Here is a 24,284-nt window from a genome sequence, read left to right on the forward strand (position 1 = left end):
CTGCGCTAGACTCCAAGTTCCTTGAGGAACGTGGCAGGAACCAAACCAGGCTTGTGGCATTAATGAATGGGCTAGATAATTAACCGCCAAGCCTCCAATACCTTTGAGAACAGTGCCCGGCAGACCAGCCGCCAAGAGCGAAAGGCCATTCAACCATTCCCGCCCCAAAGAGCGACTCTCCCCTTCCCCGTCTCAGCCGCTCCTTACTGCTCACGGTCTCCCCAGACGGTGGCCAGGACCTGCAAATACCGGCTAGCAGCAGTAGGGGGCGCAAGAGGAGCAGGCTTAGACCACCATCCCCCCCACCACCCCCACCCCTGATGTGCTAAAACCCCTAATTACCAAGAGTAAACCCATCCTTCTGGACCAGCCAGACCTTCTCTGCCTTGAACCATCTGTCCTCCGGAGCCTGAGAACAAAGATCACATAAATTAAACCAGGGTGCCTGGCCCTCTCCCGCCAACGCGAGGGCGATCCCCTTAGGGGAGAGGTCCGCACAGGGTGGCCTGGGACCACCAAATTCGGAATCGAAGGGGCGGGGGCAGTGCTTAGGTAAATGCAGGTGCAGGGGCTCCACCCCTGGCCTTCTGAACGAAAGCTCCAAAGTGGGGCCCTGGGACTCGGCATTTTCCACAACCTGCTATTTATGCAGCCCCACATTTGAGAACGACCCCGTGGCATCCGTTGTAAGCTCACGCACCAGGGGGCATCTCACCTACTTGGGGCCTCCCTCTCGCTGCGGAGAATCTCACCGCAGGGCAGGTGCAGTGGGGGCCTCAAGACCCTCCCTTGTCAAGGAAGGAGTGCTTGTCCCTTCCTTTGAGCTGGCCACCCCTCTCCAATGCCCTGCCCATCTCCTGTCCCCACCTGATCACCTCCAGGGGCAAGTCTTCCCCATCCCTCCTTCTCTGGAAGGTCCCACCTACCACTCCCCACTCCCGCTGCAGCCCCTCACCTGGTCCAAGTCTCCACTCTGGCTTCCTTCGCTCCCCTCCTGCAGGGCTGGCCCCTCCTGGCTCTCCTGCATCTGAGGCCCTCCTGCAGGGCTCCCCAGAGCAGGGGGTCTGGGTCCTTGCAGCTCCGGCTCCCGGGCCTCGGCCCTGTCATCCACGCTTCTGCAGGGCTCCTCTGCCGTCTGCCCTCTGCTGTCTGGCAGGCTCTCCTTCCCAGCTGCCCCCACCTCCTTGGGGGCTTCACTGCCCTCCTCTGGCTTTGCCCCAGCCTCCCCTGCCTCCCCAGCCTCCCTGGGAGGCCCACGTGCCTTCTCCATCCCTCTGGGAGCCTCCCCCACCTTCCCAACCTGCCCCTTCACTTTGTGACTCTCCTTCCCAGCTGCCCCCACCTCCTTGGGGGCTTCGCAGCCCTTCTCTGGCTTAGCCCCAGCCTCACCTGCCTCCCCAGCCTCCCTGGGAGGCCCACGTGCCTTCTCCATCCCTCTGGGAGCCTCCCCCACCTTCCCGACTGGCCCCTTCACTTTGCGACTCTCCTTCCCAGCTGCCCCCACCTCCTTGGGGGCTTCGCAGCCCTTCTCTGGCTTAGCCTCAGTCTCCCCTGCCTCCCCAGACTCCCTGTGAGGCCCACGTGCTTTCTCCACCCCTCTGGGAGCCTCCCCCACCTTCCCCTGCACTTTGTCAACCTTCTCCGCCTTACTCAGGAGCGCACCTTCTTTGTCTTTCCTCTGGGGACCATCCCACCCGCTCCTTCTGCCCAGGGAACCTCCCCACTTTTTCACCTGGATTTGGGCCCCAGCCAACTTCCCTTCGCCCCGTGCATCCTTAGAGATATTCCCCTTTGCCGTCTTGTTTGCAGGGTCCCCTCCCCCCTTCTCCCCTGTCCCTGGTTTCCCCCCTTCACCTGGCCCCTCTTTGCCCTGGGGCTCATGCCCTTTCAGCCCTTTGGTCTGGGGGGCCTCACCCCCTTTCCCCGCTGTGCCTTCCTCTTTCTCGCCTTTTGTCAGTAGCACAGTTCCTGGGTCCCCAAGACCCCCAGTCTGGGTCTTCTCAGCCTTCGAGGCTGCATCCTTGGTGCTGGCCTGGGGACCACAAGGAGTCGGTGGGGTCTTCCCCTTTTTCCCCCCTCCAGGGTCTGCGGCTGGAGATGGAGTCTTGCAGGCGGGGGTGTCATGGGGCTGGGTCCTCTGCTCCGGCTTGGCTGAGTCCGGGTCCAGCTTGGCCACCATCAGCAACACATCACCCCTCCTCACACCCCTCTTGAGGGGCAGAGGTTTTTTGGCTGGAGCCCCACTGGGGCCCGACTCCTGGGGCTTCTCTCCATTGATGGTGGTCATCTGCACCGGCTCCGTGGTGCCGGCCCCCTGGCTCTCCTTGCCTGGAATGTTTGAGTTCTGGGGAGAGCTCGCCTGGTTGTCCTGGGAAATATTTTGGCTTCCAGATGTGGTGCCACTGTTGGACTTGCTGTTGGATTGGTTAGTGGAAATTTCTGGAGTCTAGGAGAGAGACCACAACCATCTTTAGCTGCTTGCTTACCTGATAGCTTTGTCATTCACTCATTCACTCACGCATTCATTCATCGATTTGCTCACCCAGCCATTCATTCATCCAAAGACCCTCAAGCACCTACGAGATCTGATGGGCACTGTGCCGAGCAATGAGCCAAACCCCCGCACCCTGGACGTTGGCCCAGCATCTCAGGGCCAAGTGACGGAATGAAAGGAGAGTGGACTTTGGAGCTCAACAGACTCGACTCCAAATTCAGCTCCTAACTCTGCCACTCACTAGCTGTGTGGCCTTAGATAAATGACTTCCCCTCTCTGAGCCTATTTCCTAATTAAGACCACAATGGCCTACGTTGCGAATGGGCAGGAGGATTCATGATAATATACAGAAACTGAGCCTAGCACAGAGTAAGTGCTGGGCGACAGCAGCTGCCATTGTTATTATTGTTGTCACTGTTGTAGTTATTATTATTATTATTATTACTGTTATTATTTTGCCTTGCTTCCTGCTGGGCCAGGAAGGGGTCAGGGGAAGGACTGGGGCCTGACACCAGAGGACCTGCTCTAGTCGTGGCTCACACACTTCCCAGCTGGTGACCATGAACACGACCATCCGTCCTCTCTGAGCTCCGGTTTTCCCTCAGGGCAGGAAGAAGCCACCTGCCCACTCAGATTGTTTGCAGGATGCGACGTGGAAAAGCACTTTGGACATTGCCGAGAACTGCACAAGCTGAGCTGCCGCTGCTGCTGCCCTGGGCCCCGCACCCCACCCCCCTACCAGGTGAAGGCCCTGGTTTCTGGCCCCGAGGTCCTCCACTCTCACCTGATGTGGACCTTTGGGCTACGTCACATCCATGGGGCCCTTTCACCGCCTTGTGATGTCAGCCCTACCCAGCCCTCCATCCTCAAACCGGGCTGGCTGTGACCTAAATGGCTCACAGAGCCAGCCTTGCCTCTCATGGGCAGCTCCACCCCGACGTCTGGCCTCACCACCTGCCCGAGTCTGGGTTCTTCCATCTTGGACCATGTCAACGCCAGCCTCCCACACAACTGAGCCTGGGAATCTAGGGTTCTCACCCTCCTCCTGCAACTGAACCAGACCCAGGATCGGGCTGATTCCACCCTGCAAAGCTCCGCAGCTCTGTCTCCTGTCCCAAATCCAGGTCTATTTCTAAAGCCTCTGAACTGGTGTGCCTTCAATTTGCTGCCAGCCCTTTCAAACCCAATCAAAATATTTTGGCAGCTGCCCACAGCCTACCGGAAAATCACTCAGCACTACCATCTTGCATTTAAAGTCCTTAATCAGGAGCCCCAACCTCTCTTCATTCTGGCTCTTTTGTCCCTGTTTAACCCCAGGCTTCAGCCACACCAGGCATCTCCTACCACACCAGACACTTCCCTGCTTCCACGCTTTTGTTCATGTTGAGCTTGCTGCCTGGAATGCCCTTTCCCCTCCTCACTCACCTCTGTTCTTCTCATCTTTCTATACCCAGCTCAAATGTCACCGCCTCTGCAAATCTTTGCCCGGAGACCTCAATCAGAAATTGTCTCGTAGATCCAAGAAGTCCCAGAGCCCCGTGCTAACTCACCACCTGCAGCAACGACCACATTGTGCATCCCACTCTAGCTTTAATTTGTGTCTCTCTCCTGTTTTAGGTGCCTCCAGAGAAGTCTCTACCTTCATCTTCGTAAAAACGACGATGATAATAGTTGTCATATATAGATTCCTTGCAATGAGCCCTACATGGCCATTATTCAATGTCCTACTTAACCCTCACACAAGAACACAATGAAGGAAGTTCTGAACTTCTCCCCATTCTACATATGAGGAAGCAAACACAAAGATGTTAGGTGGCCAAGAGACAAGTCCAGATTGTAAAGCCATGCAGGCTTCTCTGAGTCTAAAGCCAGTGCTGGTAACTTCTGCATATTAATGGCCTTCCTTGTCTTTCTAGGGGTCAGTGGACTTTTCTGAGAGATTTAAAAAATACTTATGCTTTGGCCCCACTCCCAGAGAATCTGATGTAGTTGGTCTGGGTTGTGGCCCCCAGGTGATTCCCAATGTGTAACCAGGACTCAGAACCCCCACTCTCATGCCCAGGGCTGAGTGGCTCAGTCTGACCTTCTGAAGCCAGGCAGAACACTGCCTTGGAAAGTGGATTGGCTGTGCTTGGCAAATCTCACCACTGTCCACACCAGTTTGAAAAGTGAGTCAGTGCCGTATTTTTAACCAAACCACCACAGGGAAGACTAACACGGGGAGGGGCCAATAAGATAACCAATCCCATCTTCCCTTCCCCCAACACACCCCAAAGGAAGAGAGTTCATGGGGCAGGCGGAGGAAAGCTTGGATGGTTATGTTTTTTTCATAAACACCAAAGCCCTCAGCCCTCTACAGCTTTCTTAGTATATGGGAGAAGCAAGACGTCTACAATCACTGGGGCCAAGAGGAAACTCATAGCACATCCATTTTACAGATGAGCAAACTGAGGCCAAGAAAGGGGAATAGGTTTGGCCTCGACCACATAGCATGGTGAGGCCAGAGCTGGAAACCAGTTCTCCTGGCATTCAATATGGGTCGTTCTCTACCCCAGTGTTGTTCCCACCTTTCCCTGTCCTTCACTGTCTGGGTGGCCCTAGGGAAAGCAAGTCACCTCCCTGAGCCTCATTTCCCATCCCTGCAAAATGGTGATGGATTCTAATGGCTCCTTGCAAAGATGATATGAGGACCAAATGTAACGGGTGTTGTGGGATGAGGAGAGTGTCCAGACTTATCTACTAATTAGGACAAGAAAATTGAATTGGCAGGAACCAGCCACGGCCTGCTGCCTCACAGAAGCATGTCCTGAGGCTGCCCTGCTCCAGGCCCAGGAGCAGCTTGGCCCATGATCCAGCCACCTGTTATGGTCTAAGGCCTGTCCATCCTGCATCTTGGCTCTGAGTCTCCATCCAGGCCCAGTGGTGACAGTTTGTCCCCAGCCTCTGCTCAGCTCTGCTTCTTCACTTGTGCACAGTGACGCCAGCATGGCCTGCAGCCCCGTGGAACCGTTTCCTCCCCAGGCCTCTGTGACCCACACTAACCACCTCACTTCCCAAGCTGGCCCTTCCCCCAGACAGCTCACCGGAGCAGAGAACACACCAACTCTCACCCTGGCTCTGCCTCTATCTGGCCTCATGATCTAGAGCAAGTCTCTTGACCTCCTGAGCCTCAGTCTCCACCTCTGATAAGTGGGTATAATCCCATCTACCCCAATACTGTATAGGATTTCAAACAAGCCCATGAGCAGCAAAGTGAGCATTGCCTAGTCATAAACAGCACATAGTAACTTTCCATCATGACCTAACAACAGCCTACAGGGGTCAAGTTTGGCTCCCACTCATGCCTGGGTCAGGCAGGGGTGGGGACAGAGCCTGTTCTGCCTGTCATCCTCCCCCACAAAGACTTAGCAGGAGTGTTCGGCAGCTGCTGCTGCTCAGCTGCCGGAGGACTTCTCTGATGTAGCCAAGTCATTGTCATTGGACAGGTGCAGGCACATCAGGGCTGGCCGAGCAAACAACAGCTGAAGGGGAGTGGGAGGCAGAGCCAGGATGGCCCCAGGGCTCAAGCCAACACTAGGTCCTGAGGCTACCAGATCGCTCATCCTAAACATTGCTGCATTCACCCCACTTCAAGGGGGCACTGGGGCCCATGAGGAGATGGCCTTTTTGCCTCACACAGATAGACTATTTCCAAAGATATACTATTTGAGCTGGGTTTTGAAGGATGCATAGAAGTTCAATAGCTCAAGCTAGAAAAAAGAACATTCCTCTAAGTGCACTGTGCTCTTAGCTTACCTCCTTGGTGTCTAGCCCCATCATCCTAGCCAGGTTCCCTGGTTAGGAGCTGGGGGAAAGGAAGGAGACAGCACTGGCCACCGTCAGGAATAAATTTGCAAGACTCTAAAGCACAGGTAGTGAGTGCATCTTGACCAACTATTGCTTCAATCCAGCTATGCAATTCAGAATAATTAGGATTTTTAGTAGACACCAACCAATCAGAAGGGAAGCCAGGTAGAACAGGATACTGAAGTCCCTTCCTGTGCCAAGCATTAACCCTTTAATTATTGGATTGCGGCCATTCCTAGGGACTAAGGAAAGAGGCGTGGGTAAGCATAACAGCTGGAGGGTACTTGGGGGGCTTGGGTCTATGGCTGTTTATCACCTGCTATGAAAGGGTTTCAATATTTTAACAACCATTAGAGTGATAATCAGTGAGTAGCAAATAAATAACCTTCCTGCCTAAATTAAATTGAGCTAACCATACATCCTTAGCTAATATCTAGGTTTCTTTTTCTGCAAAATCGAGATAAAATGATACCCACAATCATCATCAACTAATACCATTTATTCATTCATTAAACATGTGTTGAACACTCACTATGGGTGGAGTGCTATGAGAGCTGCCAGGATCCAAAGTTGAACGAGAGAGAGAGTTGTTGCTCTTAAGGAATTCCTAGTCCAATAAGTCATATGATCAAGTAATTACTATGCCGACCACAATTAAGACGGGCATAGAGGGTGCAGTGGGAATCAGAGGAAGGAAGGCAATGGGAGAGCTTCCCATAGATGTACTATTTAAGCTGGGTTTTGAAGGGTGCAAAGGAGTTCAACAGCTCAAGCTAAAAACAGGAAAAAGTGCGGATAGCAGGGACAAAGGCAAGATGGCAGTGACTCAGAGGAGGTTCACAGGACAGGAAGGTGGGGATGGACAGGCCTCGGCCCCCTTCCTGCGGGCACTTACCTCTGGCTCTGGAGAGGCGAGCACTGTCTGTTTCTTCCATCTTGCTGCCTTGGACTCTTTCTCAGTCTCCCGGACCAGCTGCTTAATGAAGCCGCCTGGGATGACAGAAAAAAGAGGAGGGGGCGAGGAGGGCGGGGGGCTCTTCTCCTCTTCCCGGATCTGTTTTGCAGAAGAAAGAGCTCAGTGAGTGAACCAACAAGGGCAAGTCACCCTTTAAAAAGTGTGCAAAGAAGCCTGGGAGGGGGCCGAGGGGGTCATACATGAACATGCCCATGTATGCGAGGCCCTGGCAAAGCAGGCGAGGCTCGGCGGGGCTCTGGGAGGCCTGGAGACCGCGAGTGAGAATGAAACCCATGAGCAGTGGAGGCGACTCCAGCCAGTGTGATTTCCACCTGGACTGAGTCTCCGCATAATCCAAATCTGGACCATCAAGGCCACTGGCTTCCTTCCCTGGTGTAGGACAGACCCACGTCTAAAAGGACCTGACCAAAAGGAGCTTTCCCAGTTTCCAGAAGGGGCTGGATCGCAGGGAACCACCCAGTTTGTACTTAATAGATTAATCAGTTACTTAATCACGTGACCACTTACTGTGCACCAGGAACGTGGCAAAGTAGGGAAGGGCCTGCAGCTGTGATTTATATTAAGGTCCAGCCCTATGACTACAGCCCACTCCACTGCCCCAGTGCTGTGGCTTCTCCATGTCCTTTAACAAGGACCTGGGCACCCAGGACCCCCAACACTGGAACCTAAACCTGGCAGAGCTGACTGGGGTGCAGCTAAGACTGGCTCCTAAGCCACAGCGACCTTAGGGGCTGAGGCATAGCTGTGGTCCCCTGATTGCATCTTTAACCAGTATTACGGTGACAGCTCATGAGAGAGGAAAAAAAATCTCCAGCGCTTTCTACGGAAGAGCTACACACAGGTTTAAAATAAGCTCCTTATCGAGGTCCTGTGTGTGTGGCTGGCAAGGGCGTGATCTCTGCAGCCCAGCTGATACACAGGCCAGGAGACAAAGCAGAGGCCACGGGGTAAGGCGGGCCGATGCGCCCAATTAGAGAGAAACGGGGACACGTGAGGCCAGGCTCACATTTACGCCACACCTCTCCCTCCCCGTGCATGAGTGAGAGAGGGCGATTCCTAAGGCACACGCAGCTTCTTTCAGGATTGTTCTCACTGCTACACTCAGATGGGTCAGGGAAGGGCGGAGGCAGAAGCCAGGAGGCAGCAGGAAAGGAGCGCCTCGCCCACGCACCCCTCGGCCTCCAGTTCCTCAAGTCCCAAGCATGAGGGTGGGACGGGGGGGACCTGATGGGCATCCAAGAAAGAGGCAGCCCCTCCGGGTAGCTCTTGTGAAATACAAAAGAGGGATAACTGGGAGAAGGGCCCCTTTCCAGTTTTCCATGGTGACAAAAGGCAGGGAGCGCAGACACCCATCCCCGTGGCGTGAGCCTGGCGGCCAACAGCTCTGCCCCTGCCCCACGGCCCACACTCTCCCTCCCACACCAACCCCCACGCTCGTGAGGATGGAGACGGGACAGCTGGTCTACCTCAACCCCCCCCCACCACCACCACCACCGCCAACTGAAAAGCAGGAAAGGAGAGGAAGTCACGGGTGGAATCAAGGGCACGGTCACTAATGACCAGCTGGGGCGGACAGGCCACGGCTAACCCAGCTGGCTGGGAGAAGAGGGAAGGTGGGACCAGACGGGCCACAGGGAGGCGACGGAGGCCAGACACTGCCCGAGGTGGGCGGGGGCGGCCTGGGCCACCCTCGCTGTGACTTGTCCTCCAGCTGCAGCCCAGCCCGAGCGTTACTTTCCTTCTGCTCCCACAGGGCGAGGCGCGAGGAGATGGCCATGCTGAGACGGTGCCGGGGCCAGCTGATGAGATGAGACGAGATAAGGCGAGATGCGACGAGCTCGCTGCCAGACAGCACGGAGCGAGGCTACGGACACACACGGCACGTGAGGCGGACGGTCACAAGACTGAGACAGAGCGACACGGGGGGAGAGGAGAGAGAGACAGGTCAGCTCACAGGCACTGTTCCACTCCTACCCCCACCGACGCCAAGAACCAAGACCACACAGCCAGGCACGACCCGTCACGTCCACCTGGGAGGAGTATGGCCAGGTGGAGGCTGCCGGCTGTGCGGTGGACAGTGCCCTGAAATGCTTTTCCTTTGACGCCACACTGCAACCTTTTATTGAAATATAACACACAATCAGAAAGGCACATAAGTGGGGAGCTCAGCAGCTCTCATATAAAGAACAGTCCTGTATAACCAGCACCCTGAGTGAATTAAATTAAATACATAAAATTTTTCAATAAAAACATTTTATTTTTAACTCTAATAAATTTAAAATAATTTTAATTGAGATTAAAATAAAGTTTAATTAAATAAAATTTAAATCACATTAGTGATTTTAATAATTATTAAAAATACATTTCAATCAAATAAATTTTAATTTAAAATATTATTCTGTTTTAGAAGACGTTTTAGAACAGGCAAATCTAACCTATGGTGATGAAGGTCAGAAGAGCTGTTAGCTTTGGGCTGGGAGGGGGCACAAGGGAACTTCCTGGGGTGATGGGAATGTCCTACCTCTCAATCTGGGTGATGGCTACACAAGTATGTCACATGTAAATATTCACCTACCTGTACAATTAAGATTGAATATTTAACTGTATGTAAATCATAACTCAATTCAAAAAATAAACAGACCAGCCCCCATTCCCTCCCTCACGCCCCTTTCAGTTACTATCCTCGAGGGCAGCCACCACCCTGACTTCTGATACCATAAAACTGCTTTTTCTCTCTGTGCGGGAGCAGTCGACTCCACGGTCTGACCACGCAAATTAGGAAAGGGCAGGAAACCAAGGCAAGTAATTGGGCCAGCACTTTGGGGAGACAATTTAGCTCATTCGGCATCATATTGAGGGCCTTATCCAACGTTCACAAAAGACACCACCCAAGTGTCCCATAACTAGAGAATGTCAAGGAAATTAAAGCCCATATGACTTGAAGCAATATTATAAATTCATCGAAAAGGGTATTTAGGGACCATTTTAAAACAACTATATGGAGGTATAATTTCTATGCCAGCCATATAATTCGCCCATTGTAAGGATACAATTTGAGAATTTCTGATCCATTTACAGAGTTTAAAAAATAAATCCGCAGACTTTTGCGACTATCCTCACAATCCCATCACCCCCGAAAGACCCTTCGTGGCCATGTGAAGTCACTCGCTGTTCCCACCCTCGGCCCCAGGCGAGACCACTCATCTACTTTCTACCGCTATAGTTTGCCTTTTCTGGACATTGGATATAAATGGAATCAGAAAGTGCATGTCGCTTCTTTCACTTTGCATAACGTTTGTGGGGTTCATCCACCTTGGTGTATAAATCAGTGCTTCATGCCGTCCTGTTCGCTAAATAGCGGCCCACGGGCTGAAGGGGCCGCGTCTCCAGTTGGCCATTCAGGGGTTGATGGGCATTTGGGTTGTTTCCAGTTTGGGGCCCCTGGGAATAATGGTGCTAGGACCGGTCCTGGACACGTTAGTGTTTCCATTTTCCGGAGGCAGGTTCCCAGGAGGGGCTCTGCTAGGAGGAGGGGCACTGCTGGGCCCTGTGCTTGACTTGTTGGGAAGCGCAGTTTTCCAAAGTGGCCCCGCAACTTCCCTTCCAGGCTGGGATGCAGGGGGCTCGCAGGCAGTGTCTGCAGCAACCCCGAGGGGGCCGTGGTAACAGGCTTGTAAAGGGAAGAGAAGACAGCGCCATATTGCACACACAAACCACCCAACGTGGGCAAATAAATCCGAAAACGAAACCCACCGAGCTCTGGGAACGCGTCTCTCTTCTAGCTTGGAGGGCACTGTCCCTCACGGACCCTCCCTGACCCCTCCCGGGCCCTCCTGAAAGATGCCACCCCATCCCCAGCTCTCAGAGCCACCACCATCCAAGAGTTTGGGCAGCCTCGTTGGCCCGTGAATTACCGCTTTCGGCGACTTATGCCTAAGGAGGTGCCTTGGGCAGTGTTCAGGGTGCTCCCTCCTCGCGCAGGGACAGCCGCAGGCCTGGAAGCTGGTGAGACACGGGCCCGGGGGGGCCCCCCGTGGCCGCGCTGGTGCCAGTTCTCATCTCGCGAGAGCTCACCCTGAGCATCTTTCCAACTCTGCGCTGGGCGGTGTCACGTTAGTAGCTTATTAACCAGCCCTGGGGGTTTCTGCGCCGCTGAAATCGGCAAATGCTATAGATCGGGGCTTTTATGCTAGGAGCTGGCCGTTAAATATTTATCAGGACGACACTAGCTGAGACCCCAGCACTCCTACCGGGCCTGGTGTGGAGGGAATCTCAAGATCCAAAGATCCAAGAAGGGACATTGCAACTCTGATGAGGTCACATGCCCATGAGGAGACCCTGGAAATAACATGTCCATGTGCAAACAGCCAAGTCTTTGGCTTAAGGGAAAACTCCAGCAGTGTGGGCTCTCCAGCTCCCAAAGGCACGGGAAAGGCAGATGGTCCTCCGAAGGCCAGATCTTTGGGGAGAGGGCTACAGGAGAGGAGGGGGCCAAAAGACCCCTCCCCACCCATTCCCTTGGGAGACACTGGGGATGCCCCTGAGTGACACACAGCCAGAATCCACTCTGCTACACGCCTGGGGAGCCCAGGTTATGAATAGGCCTGACGTGAAGTGGCTGCCCTGGCCACGGCCCCCCTTCCCACCCAGCCCAGGCCTGGCCTGGTCAGTGGCTGCTTCCCAAGAATCGCCCTCAGTGTCAAGACTCCAGGGGGAATCCTGGCTGTCAGCTGGGACTGCTGGCCAGGCCCAGAGGACAAGTACATGGATGACAATGAGAGGGAGCTCAGTGTGGGTCCTTCGCTCCCTGAGTCCTGTCCCTCCGAGGCTGCAGGCCAGCCCCACTGACCCAGGGCCAGGAGCCAACCCTACTGTCAAGCCTTCATTTAAGCAAGTGTTCTTACCACCACGTTCCCTTCCAGGCCTGAAACCCACACCCGCCTCACGGGCAGCTGTTTTAAGCCCATGAGGAGGCCCCCGATGCTCAGAATTCGTGATATAAAGTCTCAAGCCTCCCCGAAAGGGCAAGGGAAGCTGGTGAAAGGAAAGGCAGCCCCAGAGCCAGGGATGGCTTGAAACAGTTTTCCAGGCACACTTGTTGGATCTGAGGGGCTCCAAGGGGTCCTCAAGACTTTCCCATCACCCACAATGTCCAGCACTGACACAGCGGCCAGTCCTCCAGTGACTTCGCTTGTCTCACAGAACAAATCGCCAAGTCCTTTAGCGGCCTCCAGGGCCCTCACGACCACCTGCCCTCAAACCTCTCCCCTTCGCTCCTGCAGTTCAGCGACACTGACCTCCTGGACACAACCTTCCACACAGGTTTCCACCTCCAGGTCTCTGTACATACTGTTCCCTCTGCTGCAAATGCTTTTCCTTGTGCATGGCTCATACCTTCGCCTCAGAGTCATCTCAGTGATCCTGCCCTCACCATCCTATTTAAATTGCAGCATAGCCCCCACCCCATCCCAGCCTACCCCAGGACTCCCCAGAGCACTAGATCACTGTGCTTCATGCTATAATTTTTTTGTTTAGTTTCCGATTCCCTCTGCCAAACATGGCCCCTCTGAGGGGCACATTTCCATTTGTTCTGTTCACTTATGTAGCCCCAGAGCCTAGAACACATACTTATCTCTCAATAAATATCTGTTGAATGAATGAGTGAATGAATAAATGAATTAAGGATCAGGAGAAGGGACAGAGCAGGCAGTTGGCAGCGAGTATATGGGAGGGATTTCTGCTGTCCCCCTGTGCTGTCTGCATTCGCATATAGGAACAACATGCTATCATGGCCCAAGTTCATGTCCTGCCACCACTATTACCCTGTGGGGCCCTGGGAAGCTTTCTGAGCCTCGGTTTTCTCAGCTGTCAAATGGGAGGAAGATACCCACATACCAAGCATGTGCTTGATCACAGTTAACTGCTGAATCATTACTTTCATTTTTGTTTGACTCCATGGCCAAAGCTGGCCTGGAGACCCCAGCCCAGGATGATTCCTGGACATTTAGGGGGAACCTACTATGTGCCAAGCACTGAGATAGACCCTTACACCTAAATTGCCCCCAGCCCCCTTCAATTCCTACTGGACCTGGAATTCTCTTAAAATCCATTGTCACACTTCATTCCTATGGCAGCACCACGTGGTTGCAATCACTCCCAATAAGCAGACAGTGACTCAGAAAAGTTGAGGTACTTGCCTAAGGTCACCCAGCAAGGTCAAGCTGAGACCCACCCACAGGTGTGACTGGCTCTTCCTCTGCATGCGCACAGCTCCCATCATAGCTCCACACAGGCGACCACAAGAGAAGGCCAATCTAGGACCTTCAGTTTGGGGCTGGGAGTCACCCTGTGTCCTGGTGGCACGTTGTAGATCCCTGGGAAGTTGGTTCAAGTAGGTACATTCAGGAGCAGGGCTGGGTGTGCACTGATATTTACTTAGCATCTGTTTGGTGTTAGTCGCGGTGCTGGGCGTGTCACAGTTTAGAGATGGGGTTTAAAGTCACTCAAGGTCACACAGGAGGGAGTGGGGATGACCTGGACGCCTAAACCCCTACTCCTCCTGGACCCTGAGACCTCTGCCCTCCTACCCAGGAAGGGAGGCAACAAAGCAGGGCTATTGCAATCGTGCCCCCGAGCCTGGTGCCCTGCTCTGCGCTGAGAACTTGGCGGGGCATGTCGTTTGCTCTTCCCAGCCACCCAATTATAAGGCGGATTCTGCGAGTAACTGGATCTCAGAGGCTCAGGCAGAGGAGGGCAAATGCCTTGCTCCCAGCCAGGTAGTGGCAGAGCTGCCTCTGGGCTCAGTTGCATGACTTTAGAGGCCGTGCTCATGCCCCCCCCCCCCCCCCCAGCATTGCCTGTCCCTGTGTCTGGCCCATGGCATCTACTTAATAAAAGCTACCTTCTTTTCTCATAGGCTCCATCTTTCTTAAGCCTGTTAGGCCACCTTCCCTGAGAGCTCCAGCCCAAGCCACCCCCAGGGCTCCCTCATAGCCTCCTGCCTCCGCCACCCCATCAACCCCACCACCCGGCCCTCGCTCTGCCGGCCACATGTCCGAGGTGGCTGTTGGGTCCTTCCTCTCTTCAGTCTTCATTTAGAATTCTGTGTCGCCCACGGCTGGGCCGTGAGTGTGTTCACTCCCCCAGCCGGCTCCCAAGGTCCCGGGAGGCAGGCGGGAGGGGGGCACTGTGAGAACCAGTGTGCGGCAGGGTGCTCACAGTAACAAGCTGGCTGCCCGGGCCCCCCGGGACCCTAAGACGGGGCAGGGGAAGACACCACCCCAATCCCAGAGCCGGGTGTCTTCTGTCTGCGCCTTCAGATGCATCCTTTGTCCTGTCTACCTTCTAACTCCCAGGGGGGTTCAGCTAAGGGGGACCACCCATCGCAGAGATCGGAGGGCATCTGTCTCTCAGCTCCGCAGCTCACCCAGTGCCCTCCCCGAAATGGAAACTCGGCCCCCAGGGGACAGTCAGCACAGCGGAGAAGGTCCCGTGAAATCCCTGCCTTTCTGGGTGTGAGCGCCGGCGGATTTGGCAAACCCCTGGGGCCGATTCTCGGGGATCTTCCCTGCATTGCCAGAAACCAGCGTTCTTTAAAAAGTAATCAGGGAGAGGCTCAGTGAGAAGCGGGGCAGAAAAAGAAAATTACAGAGATGCGTGAGTCATATCCCAGGGGCCGGTGCTCATAGGAACTATTTAATCCCTTCCTCTCGGGCTCGGAGAGTGGTGATGGGGTTGGGGGGGTGGGGAGATTGGGTCATTATTCCTAAAATGGGGAGCCCACAGGGCTCTCCCTCTGCCAGCCTGGAAGGCGGGAGCTGTCCCTAAGCCCAACGCCGTCATGACGACGGGGTGTGTCCTTGAGCTAGGCGCGTCCCCTCCCTGCGCCTCCTCTGCCCCAGCTGTTTCCAGATGGGGTTGGATTTGACAGCACCCAGGAGCCCTTCGCCTGGTCTCAAACCCACTTTCTACGTTTTTCAAATAACTCGATTTATATGGCTTGAGCATCTCAGGGCACCATGAAAGGACACGGTGGGGCCTTAAACGCCTGAGACGAAGTGAAAGGGGCCCACCTGCAAAAGGCTACGTTCCATACGGTTCCAACTGTGCGAAACTCTGGAAAAGTCAGAGCTGTGGAGACAGTAGAAAGGCCGTTGGTCGCCAGGGTTTAGGGGAGATGGGGAAGGGTGAACAGCGGGGCACAGAGGTTTTAGGGCAGTGACACTATTCTGTATGACGCTACAGTGATGGATCCATGTCATTCTGCATCTGTCCAAACCCACAGCATGTGCACCGGGAGTGAACCCTCGTGTCAACTCCGGACGCGGGGTGATCACGATGCAGGTTCCCCAACGGGAACAAAAGGGCCACTCTGATGGGAGACGTTGACAATAGGGGAAGCTATGCATTTGTGAGGACCGGGATTGATGGGACACCTCTATACCTTCCCCTCCATTTTGCTGTGAACCTAGAACTGCTCTAAAAGATAATAAAGTTTATTAATTTTAAAAATTCAGGATATGCCACAGACCACAGCAACAAGCCGCCTGCTTCAACTGGACCATTCAGACAGTTGTTTTCTCTACCAGGGGAAGCAGGACACTCAAGGGCTGTCCCACGGTGGCTTTGTGGACACCCAGCCAGGGTTTCTGTTCTTTTGGCAACGAGAGGAGGTTCTCTTCAGCTTTGGGGCCTTCTGTTCTCATTTCAAAATGCCACCAGAAGGGCTCAGTCTTTCTCCGTGTGAAATTTCGCCGTGCTCAGCCCGTTTGTGTCCTGCCCCGATGAGTTCTGACAAGGTGGGTGCTGGCTCCCAGCGGAGGAGAGGTAGTTCTCCAGCCTCGGTGGGCACCAGAACCGCCTGTGAGGTTTGAAGTCTGCAGGTTTCTGGGCTCCTACCCCCGAGACCGTTTAGTAGTTTTGAGGTGCGACTGGGAATCTGCATTTCAGAAGGCCCCGGCTGAGGGCATCACGGAACCACACTTGGGGAAACAGGGCCCTGGTGTTGAATCCGGAAAAACACCTGTGGGACGGTCTGGCCTCACCCCCTCAGGTGTTGGGAGGGGAGACTAAAGCTCAGACTGGGGAGGGATTTGTCCAAGGTCACAGGGAGGTCACAGCAGAGCCCAAACTAGGCTACTCAAGGTGACCAGGCCTGTGTGCAGGTGGCAGCAAATATCTATTAATTGATGACATGCAGACACTCAAATGTTAGCAGACCAGGAGACTCCAGTCCTCCACCTCCTTTCCTCCCACCCCCCTTTGTCTCTGTCATTATTTTTTAGAAATCAGCCATCGCCTAAACCGCACAGGCCCTCCCCCAGGCCACCCTGGAATATTACCAGATACAGGAGGTCACGACTCAGGTCAATAGCAAAGAGAGTCCCCACGGGAACCACCAGCCTCCAGTGGGACCCTAGCCTTCGGGAGCTGGTGCTCTGACCCAAGCAAGCATCTGCTTGGCCGGCCACAAAGTGAAAGCACCGCCCCGTTTTCCAGGTCCCGTGGGACGGAAACCCAGGCCCCTGCTGGGTCAAGGCCAGACCAGGCAGCTTGGGACTAACTGGGCTTTTCCCACCCAGCCACCTGAGTGGGAAAGCTGCCCGGAGGCAGCGGCTCCCTCCGAGGCCTGCAGCTGGTGAGGCCTTCGCGACTCCAGAGAGGGAGCCCCACGTTAAAGCACGGCCCCCTCTCTGTCCCATCACCCCACCACCGAGGCCTGTGAACCGTCTCCATTCAAAGGAATGCCTGGGAACGGGGGTGCCAGAGAAAACAACCCCTCCAACACTGAGGATCAAATCAGCACCGCATGAAATTCAAACCTTCGACGGTCAACCACCGCCCACCCCCCTCCCGCACCACGCGCATGGCTTCATTTGGAATAAAAAAATCATTAGCGTTAAGGCTTAGCCTCACGGGTTGGGAAGGTGAAAGGAAGAGCTTGGCTCCCTGACCATAAACACACAGCCAGCTAAGCAGAAACTGCTGGAAGTTGATGAAAACACGAACCCCGATGTGCGCCGGCTGAGATTCCGCAGCAGAGGTTATCTCGTGGCTCAAAACATATTTTTAAAAATGACCAGCGAACAGCTGGGTCCTGAACAAGGCTAATCCTTAAAAGAGTCCATGCCCCGGCGTGCGGTTCTAAAATCCGTCCAAAAATTACTCGTTTTTTAAGAGAGCGGTGGACGGAAAAGGCCTGGGATGTTGTCCACACCAGAAAGGCCTAAAATAGACCGAAAGACCAGAGGCTGCCACCCCAGGCCCCAGAAACACATTCTCGAAAATGAAAACTGGCCCATCAGCGCCCAAGGTGCCCATCGTAAAACCCAGGCTGACAATACCTTGTCCACACGAGGCCACAGGTCACAGGAACCGCGCCTCTCGCCCAAAAAGGTCTCCCCAGGAGGCAGCGCAGAGACCCCAGCCAGCCGGCAAAGCGGGGCCGAAGGACAAATGTCACAGGCGCCCCTCCCCACGCTCTCACACACACAGCCCCTCGGACTGCTCCTCCCGGTCCCTCCCCCACCCGCCCTCTGCGCCAATGTGATAGCAGCAGCTGAGTCGACAAGTCATTTCTAAAATTAGCCAGTGAGCTCCAGGTCTGGCCAGGGGACGGCAGCCCCGGGTGGCCGCTGACCGGGCCTCGGAGAGCATGGACATATTTGGTGGCAGAGCAGGGGAGGGGACAGCTTCCAATGCAAGTACATTCTCCCCCGTCATCCCTGTCCCAGCCAGGCCACACACCCCACACTTCTGACTCTGCCCCAACTGGCGGCCACAGGAATTGGGCGAGGGGAGCCGGGGTCTCCATTCCAACTGGATTCTGGAAGGAAATAAAGCAAAGTAACAATCCGTGCGGACACATGTGCCTAATCGGCAGGCACCAGGCGCCAACCTGAGCACTTTCAGGGACTCATTTACTATGAGGTAGGCTTTCCCCATGCCCATTCGACAGATGGGGAAACTGAGGCATGGAAAGGATAACCAACTTGCCCAATGCAGTGGAGAGTCAGAATTCGAACCCAGGCAGTGCTGGCCCCAGAGGGCACAGTCTTGAACGCTGCACCAAACAAGATGTAGTAAAAACTGCTTCCTCCACGCCCTAGAAGGAGAAAAGTAGCGACCTCAATAGGTTAAGCATATTGTGCAGGTCCACACAGCTAGGGAGGGGTAGAGTCAGGACTCGAATCCAGGTCTTTCTGGCTCTAACGCCCACAGCCATTTGAACGTGAGGCACTGTTTGTCGTAAGAATCATTTCAGCCGGCAACATCGGGGTGTACTTCCTTTCTTCCCTTATCAGGCACAGAGAGGTTCAGTAACTTGCCCAAGCCCACCCCGGGAGTGAGTGGGAGCCCGGCTCAGCTCCCAGACAAGCTGACTCCAGGCAGATGTGATGTACAGGCCACCAAATCAGCGCTGTGACCCAGAAGGGCAACTGAAGAACGGCATTGAACCCAGATACCAAAGTGAAAGAAAAAATGTGAAAAACAGTTGTCTGGGGATATCCGTAAGTTAGGCAAAATGTCTCCTTGCTGTGACTACCGGCCCGTCTCCTGTTTCACCTGCTACAGGTCCGTTAATAGGAGCCGCTGTATAAATTCCCCGTGTGTGGGAGCTCGAAGGGAAGGCTCGTGCCTTTATCGGGTGGACCTGATCCCTGGACACAATCAGCATGACAAATTTGGACTGAAAACATTTTTTTTTTTTTGATTGCCAGTATCCAGACGGGTAAAAGTCTCCAAGAAAAGCCAGTTGTGCAGTTTTAAGTTTTCTCTCCTTCTGTTCAACACGTGGCTCCTACCCCGGTAACCCAGAGGGGGCTCCAGCACGGAGGGGCACACGGTAAAAAGGGGGAGTAATCCCGTTACCCGTGAGGCAGCGTGGGGGAACCAGGCACATGGGGGGGAGCCTTTCCTTTTTGCTCTCCAAGTACGTCCACCCTAAGCCCCTCACGTCTACCCTGAGAAACCTGGGGAGTGTTTGGCTAGGACGGTCCTTCAAGGTCATCTCACTCAACTCCTTTAACTTAGGAATGAGAATATTGAGGACCACAGTGACCTGGCTGGGAGTGCGGTCCCCAGTGCTAGTCCCCTCCTTCCAGGCACCCAGGAGCGGCTGGGTTTCTGGGGCTCTCGGGAGTGGCCCCGGTGACGGAACGCACCAGGCCAAGGGCTCCCTCACGCTGCTGCTCCTGCCCGGAGCCGACCGCAGTGAAATAACAGCTAATTTCTAGAAGTTTTGCTGAAAAGTCATCCTTAAACACGATACAGAAGGAAAAAAAATCATGAGCCCCAGTGACAGGAGGGGATACACGCACCAAAGAGAATGTTTTAGGTTAAAAAAAAAAAATAACCGTGGATTCATAAAAGTTTTCAATTTACTCCGTCTATACTGTATAGCAGCTTAAAGTTAACTGTTATTTTTAGACTTCGCTTTATCGGTTCCTTTGATTTATGAAATCAAGACGTATTATAACATAACTTTATAAAAATAATATCAATTCAATGATCTTCTTTGACAATGTGAAAATACCCCAACCATATATATATATATATATATATATATATATATACACACAATAATCAGAAAACTTGTCTTTTCTGAAATTTTGTCTTTTTTACTGGTTCAAACACAGGGAGGGTCAATCACCTGGGAATGACATAAAAAGCTCCTCAAACCTTCTCAAGCAGCCACGGAAACCAAGACCTCTACAATGCCAACTCTGACCGTGCTGGCACCGGGTGCCGGCACAGAGGGTCCCAGGGCGTCTTCCGTCTGGCAGCAGGAACACTTACCCCACGAGGAGGGCGTGGGCGCAGGTTCAGGCAGGAGGCCGGCCTCCGCAGGGCTGCCACACCGGACCCGGATCACAGAGGACCGTCAGGAAATTCCACCTGCGCAGCGCCCTTCTCGGCCACGTCGCTGTAAGTCAAGCGTGAGTCGGGGGCATGTAAGAGTTTACCTGGAATAAGTCTGAGGCAGAAGGGTTCTCGGGCTATCATCCAATTCATAGATCTCAGGAGCAATTTCTAAATCTCTAAAAGAGGGACCAACCTTACCTTCCGCTCCGGAGCAAAAATTGTTATTTTGCAAAGAGATGAGACTCGGTGAAGACGGGGGAGGTAGTGCGCTAGGTGCGGGGTGCGAGACGCAAGGCCCAGGCCCCGGAGGGGTCCGCCTGCCCTCTGCACACTGTCCAGCGGGCACACGAGGCCCTGGGATCTCTGCGCTCCCCGCGCCGAGCGTGCGCGTTTGCGGCCGGCGTGAGCAGCCATGCCTGTGAAGATGCTCGCTCTTTGTGAGCAACTGCTTTTCTGCCTCAGTAGGTGTTTTTTTTTAAAAAAAAACAGAACTTAATGACTATTTTTCCCTTTAAAATTCGAGGATGCACGTTAGCACTCCCCTCCTCCTACACTGGAAGCAGCAGGCAAGTAGAACGTGTGTGTGAATTTAAACTCCAACCAGGAGTGGAGACGGCCAGCGACCCTCCAAATTTCTCTTCCGAAGTAAACTCCTCTTTTATAGCAATTATTTTCCCAACTCTCAAAATAGAATGTCATTTAAAAAGCACTCTCTCTCCCAATGGACACAGCACACAACTGTCAAGACAAAGACTTGGAACCACTAAAAATATCAAGGACAGGATGCGGGTAATTACAATGTCGAGTTTTGTGTATTGTTAGTAGTGAACTTAGAAATGTACAGTAAAATTGCACTAAGAACAGGACAAATTAGTGGACTTTTAAAATTACTGTTATTATTTTCAGTCTGATGACACGGAGGACTTTGCTGGGGAAACACAATGGTTCCTATAAACCAGCATTTATTTGGGGCGCGGAACTCATCAGGGGGGAGAAACCGCCGGAACGCCGCCGGGACCAGGCAAACAGTCTTTACGCTCCAATGTCACTGCCACAGAACAGCCCACCCAGTGCAAAGCATTACTAACGACAGAGAAATGACAACGTAAGTCAATGTACAACGATGAACCCACATTGACACATTCATTCTTTTTTCAATAGAATTCATTTTAAATTATACTAAAAGGTTAACACAGAGTTTCCGTCCTTGGCGCATCCATCGCTGATCCGTTCTCTGAGGTCGGGCGAAGGATCCAGAACGACGCGTCGCACGGCGGCTTGCTGTCGAAACCCAGCAGGCTGGCCCCCCGGCGTCCGTGCATCTCCAGACGTGTGAAAGTGCTGCTTATTCACTTGGAGGCTTCTGAAAATCAGTACTTCCCTGAAACTTAAACGCCAATGGCCTCTCCTTCAGAATCGCTGCGAACTTTTCCAAGGATCTCCTGCTGAGCGCCGGCGGGGCCGAGGGACTCCCACGTCCCCGGAGGGCGCGCTCCCTGCTCCCGGCGCACCGAGGGCTCCGGGCCAGGGTGGCACACGCGGCGAGGGCCCGAGCGCAGCCGTCTCGGAAACATCTCCAGCTGTCCCGCCCCCGGGACACCGGGAAGTCGCTTCTGAAATGCACAGGAGCAGCACGCGGCTGGCCTCCCATCCCCCAGGGGTGTGGAGCAAAGGCCTATAAGACCAGCAGTGGCCGTCTATAGACAAAATACGGCAACACTGGGGCGATCCGTCGCCCCACACCGCAGACAGCAGGTGCCACCTTGGCAAGTCGAAGACATGTTTGATATCAGATGTACCCATCCAAGTGGTAAGTACAAGCGTCTCAAGTTCCGGGTTCATGTGTACCAAAATGAGTGCGTGGCAAAGAAACGACGCTGTCCTCCAGTGTGGGCAGATGGAAAGGCGGGGGGGCGCGCCCAGGAGGGGAGGGGAGGCCAGCCCCGCGCCTGAGCCTGGTCACGACGACTCCCGGGCGCGTCCTGGCGGCCCGGGTCTCCGCAGCGGTGGAAGACCCCGGAGATGCGGGAATCCACCCTCTGACCCTCATCCTTCTCCCGAAGGCTCCGTGTCAAGGGCTGGGAACAGCCGCGTGGACTTCCTCGAGGCCCCGTCTTCCCCGGGACCCCCCTGCCCCGTCGGGGCTGTCAGAGGCCGTTGCTGTTCCTGTGACAGAGGGGCGGCTTGGCGAGCTCCAGGACGCCCGCCCGGGACTTGTTGAGGAACTTGGGGGCGCGTCGCAGCAGCCGCTGGGCCTCCGTGAAGGTCTCCGTCAGCTCCTTCTTCCACTGCACAAACTCCGGGTCACTCTAAACGGAAACACACGGAGAAGATGTGACCGCTGCGCCCGCGGGCGGCGCCGACAGGCCTGGACGCCGCTGGCAGTGACCGTGTCCTTGCACCCCCCCCAGGGAATGCTCTCCCTGTTCTTCTGGCCCCTGGCGGGAGGACTAGCTGGTGGGTCTGGCGTGGACTTCCCCGGGTCTCCTTGCAGAGCAAGGAAAGTCACGCCAGCCCTGCAGGCGACCCTCACCCCCCCACTGGGGACCGCGGCCTTCAGTCTGTTAACAGATTACCTCTGATTTCTGATCTTTAAAGCAGCTCAAGTCCATAACACACCAAGGAGGGGTTCTGACAAGTTGAACACACCCTCACATGTCTACCCATTAACTCTCTAAATAAGCTCCTCTCTTCTCTCTCACACGCACACACGTCAGTGCCCCATTGAAAAATATTCAGGACCTAAATTTGGGCTACAATAGAGCTCTGGGGGCAGAGACACGGCATTTCCCTTTGAGGGGTCACTTCGCTGTCTCACGTTTGTTTAAATATACCAACCCCGAGCTCAAACATGCCCGAAAGAGCTGGGAAATTGTGTAGCAGATACAATGCTAGGCCCCGAGGAGACGCGGGACGGGTTTCCTGATAGACAGGGCAACCAAATTTCTTCACGGGCTTCCCCCTCACCGGGGCTGATAGCTGCTTCTCGGAAAAGAAAATGAATTTGCTGAAAACCCTGTACCTTAGGGCTTCCTTTCTACGCTTGTAAGTGGCCGAGCACGGGGCGAGAAAATGCTCTCTAACCGAGCAGCCAACTCTTCTGAAGACAGACAGACAGACAGAATTGTTCTAAATTGCACCTACGGGGGGGGGGGGGGGAAACCATAAAAACTCACCTCACACTGCAAGACAAACTGCTTCCCTCCTTTTATCCTCAACAAAATGCATTTTCTGTCCTTGATCTGAGTTTCCTCCACAGACAGGATCTGTTCCATTGTCAGCAAATTTTGCTAGTCACAGAAATAAGAACGATCGATTACTTCCCAGCGTTCGTGACTCCTTGAGTTAAATTCATACGTAACACCCCGAGAACGGCCGGCTCAGACGTAAGTAAACAGAAAGAAAGCTGCCGTTTTTCTTTCTTTGCTGCTGTTCTAGAGCCGGCGTCAAAGCAGCACGGACGAAAGCGCCGACTAACAGCATCTCAAAAGAAATCTGCAAGGAGAGGGGGGGTCTCTACGGCCAAACAGCAAGCTGCTCCCTCCCCGCGGCGCTGATCCTCGAGCGACTGTGAGTCGCGTTCCTTCTCGCACCGCGAGCTCATCCTAACTGTCAGGACGGCAGCGAGGGAACGTGGCAGGGCTGCTACGCGTGATCTACAGGAGCCGAAGGCGTGCGGCTGGGTCCTCCCGCCGCAGCTCAGCAGACGCCCCGCAGCGCAAGCTGGTCGGCCCACGCCGTCCTGATAGTATCTCAGGGACGTTATAGATGCCGGCGACATCCCTCAAGGGCTGTCGTGCTGGGCCTATAGCATTATTGCTCAGGGAGAAGGCTCTAGTGTCGCGAGTACCTTACCATTTTATGTTTTTTGGGGTAAATACTCCAGGAATCCTAAACGAGAAACAACACCATCGTGAATGCTCATTCGCACCTACGAATGAATCCACCCCGTGCACGTCACGTAGCTTCTCAAATGGAACATTACACGTGGACTCTTTTTATTGCGTCTGACGTTAAACAAAGGAAGATTTTTTTTTTTTTTTTCTTTAGTTTTCAAATACCCTGAGAAGTGGGACAGGTTCCTTTCAATGTGGACAACGGGGC

General features: G+C 54.2%; 2 protein-coding genes across 4 annotated transcripts in view; both read right to left on the reverse strand.

Moving 5' to 3' along the window:
- The window catches only part of MYO18B (myosin XVIIIB), a 162,101-nt gene extending 153,008 nt beyond the window's left edge, over nucleotides 1-9,093 (reverse strand). Inside the window, exons 1-6 of the mRNA XM_087828665.1 lie at nucleotides 9,051-9,093; nucleotides 7,236-7,414; nucleotides 1,637-2,446; nucleotides 1,343-1,555; nucleotides 956-1,201; nucleotides 343-409 (exon numbers count right to left, since the gene is read on the reverse strand). Of these exons, the coding sequence (XP_087684791.1) occupies nucleotides 343-409; nucleotides 956-1,201; nucleotides 1,343-1,555; nucleotides 1,637-2,446; nucleotides 7,236-7,414; nucleotides 9,051-9,093 (1,558 nt within the window). The remainder of the gene's footprint in view (nucleotides 1-342; nucleotides 410-955; nucleotides 1,202-1,342; nucleotides 1,556-1,636; nucleotides 2,447-7,235; nucleotides 7,415-9,050) is intronic.
- A 12,677-nt stretch (nucleotides 9,094-21,770) lies between these two features.
- GRK3 (G protein-coupled receptor kinase 3) overlaps nucleotides 21,771-24,284 on the reverse strand; it is a 77,634-nt gene continuing 75,120 nt past the window's right edge. For all 3 annotated transcript variants that reach the window (XM_087828530.1, XM_087828529.1, XM_016208729.2), the window contains 2 exons: nucleotides 23,357-23,470; nucleotides 21,771-22,489 (listed from right to left, as the gene is read on the reverse strand). In XM_087828530.1, coding sequence (XP_087684656.1) covers nucleotides 22,328-22,489; nucleotides 23,357-23,470 — 276 coding nt within the window. In that variant the 3' untranslated portion in view covers nucleotides 21,771-22,327. The remainder of the gene's footprint in view (nucleotides 22,490-23,356; nucleotides 23,471-24,284) is intronic.

The sequence above is a fragment of the Miniopterus natalensis genome, chromosome 20, assembly GCF_054644295.1.
Source record: "Miniopterus natalensis isolate mMinNat1 chromosome 20, mMinNat1.hap1, whole genome shotgun sequence".
Classification (NCBI taxonomy): domain Eukaryota; kingdom Metazoa; phylum Chordata; class Mammalia; order Chiroptera; family Miniopteridae; genus Miniopterus; species Miniopterus natalensis.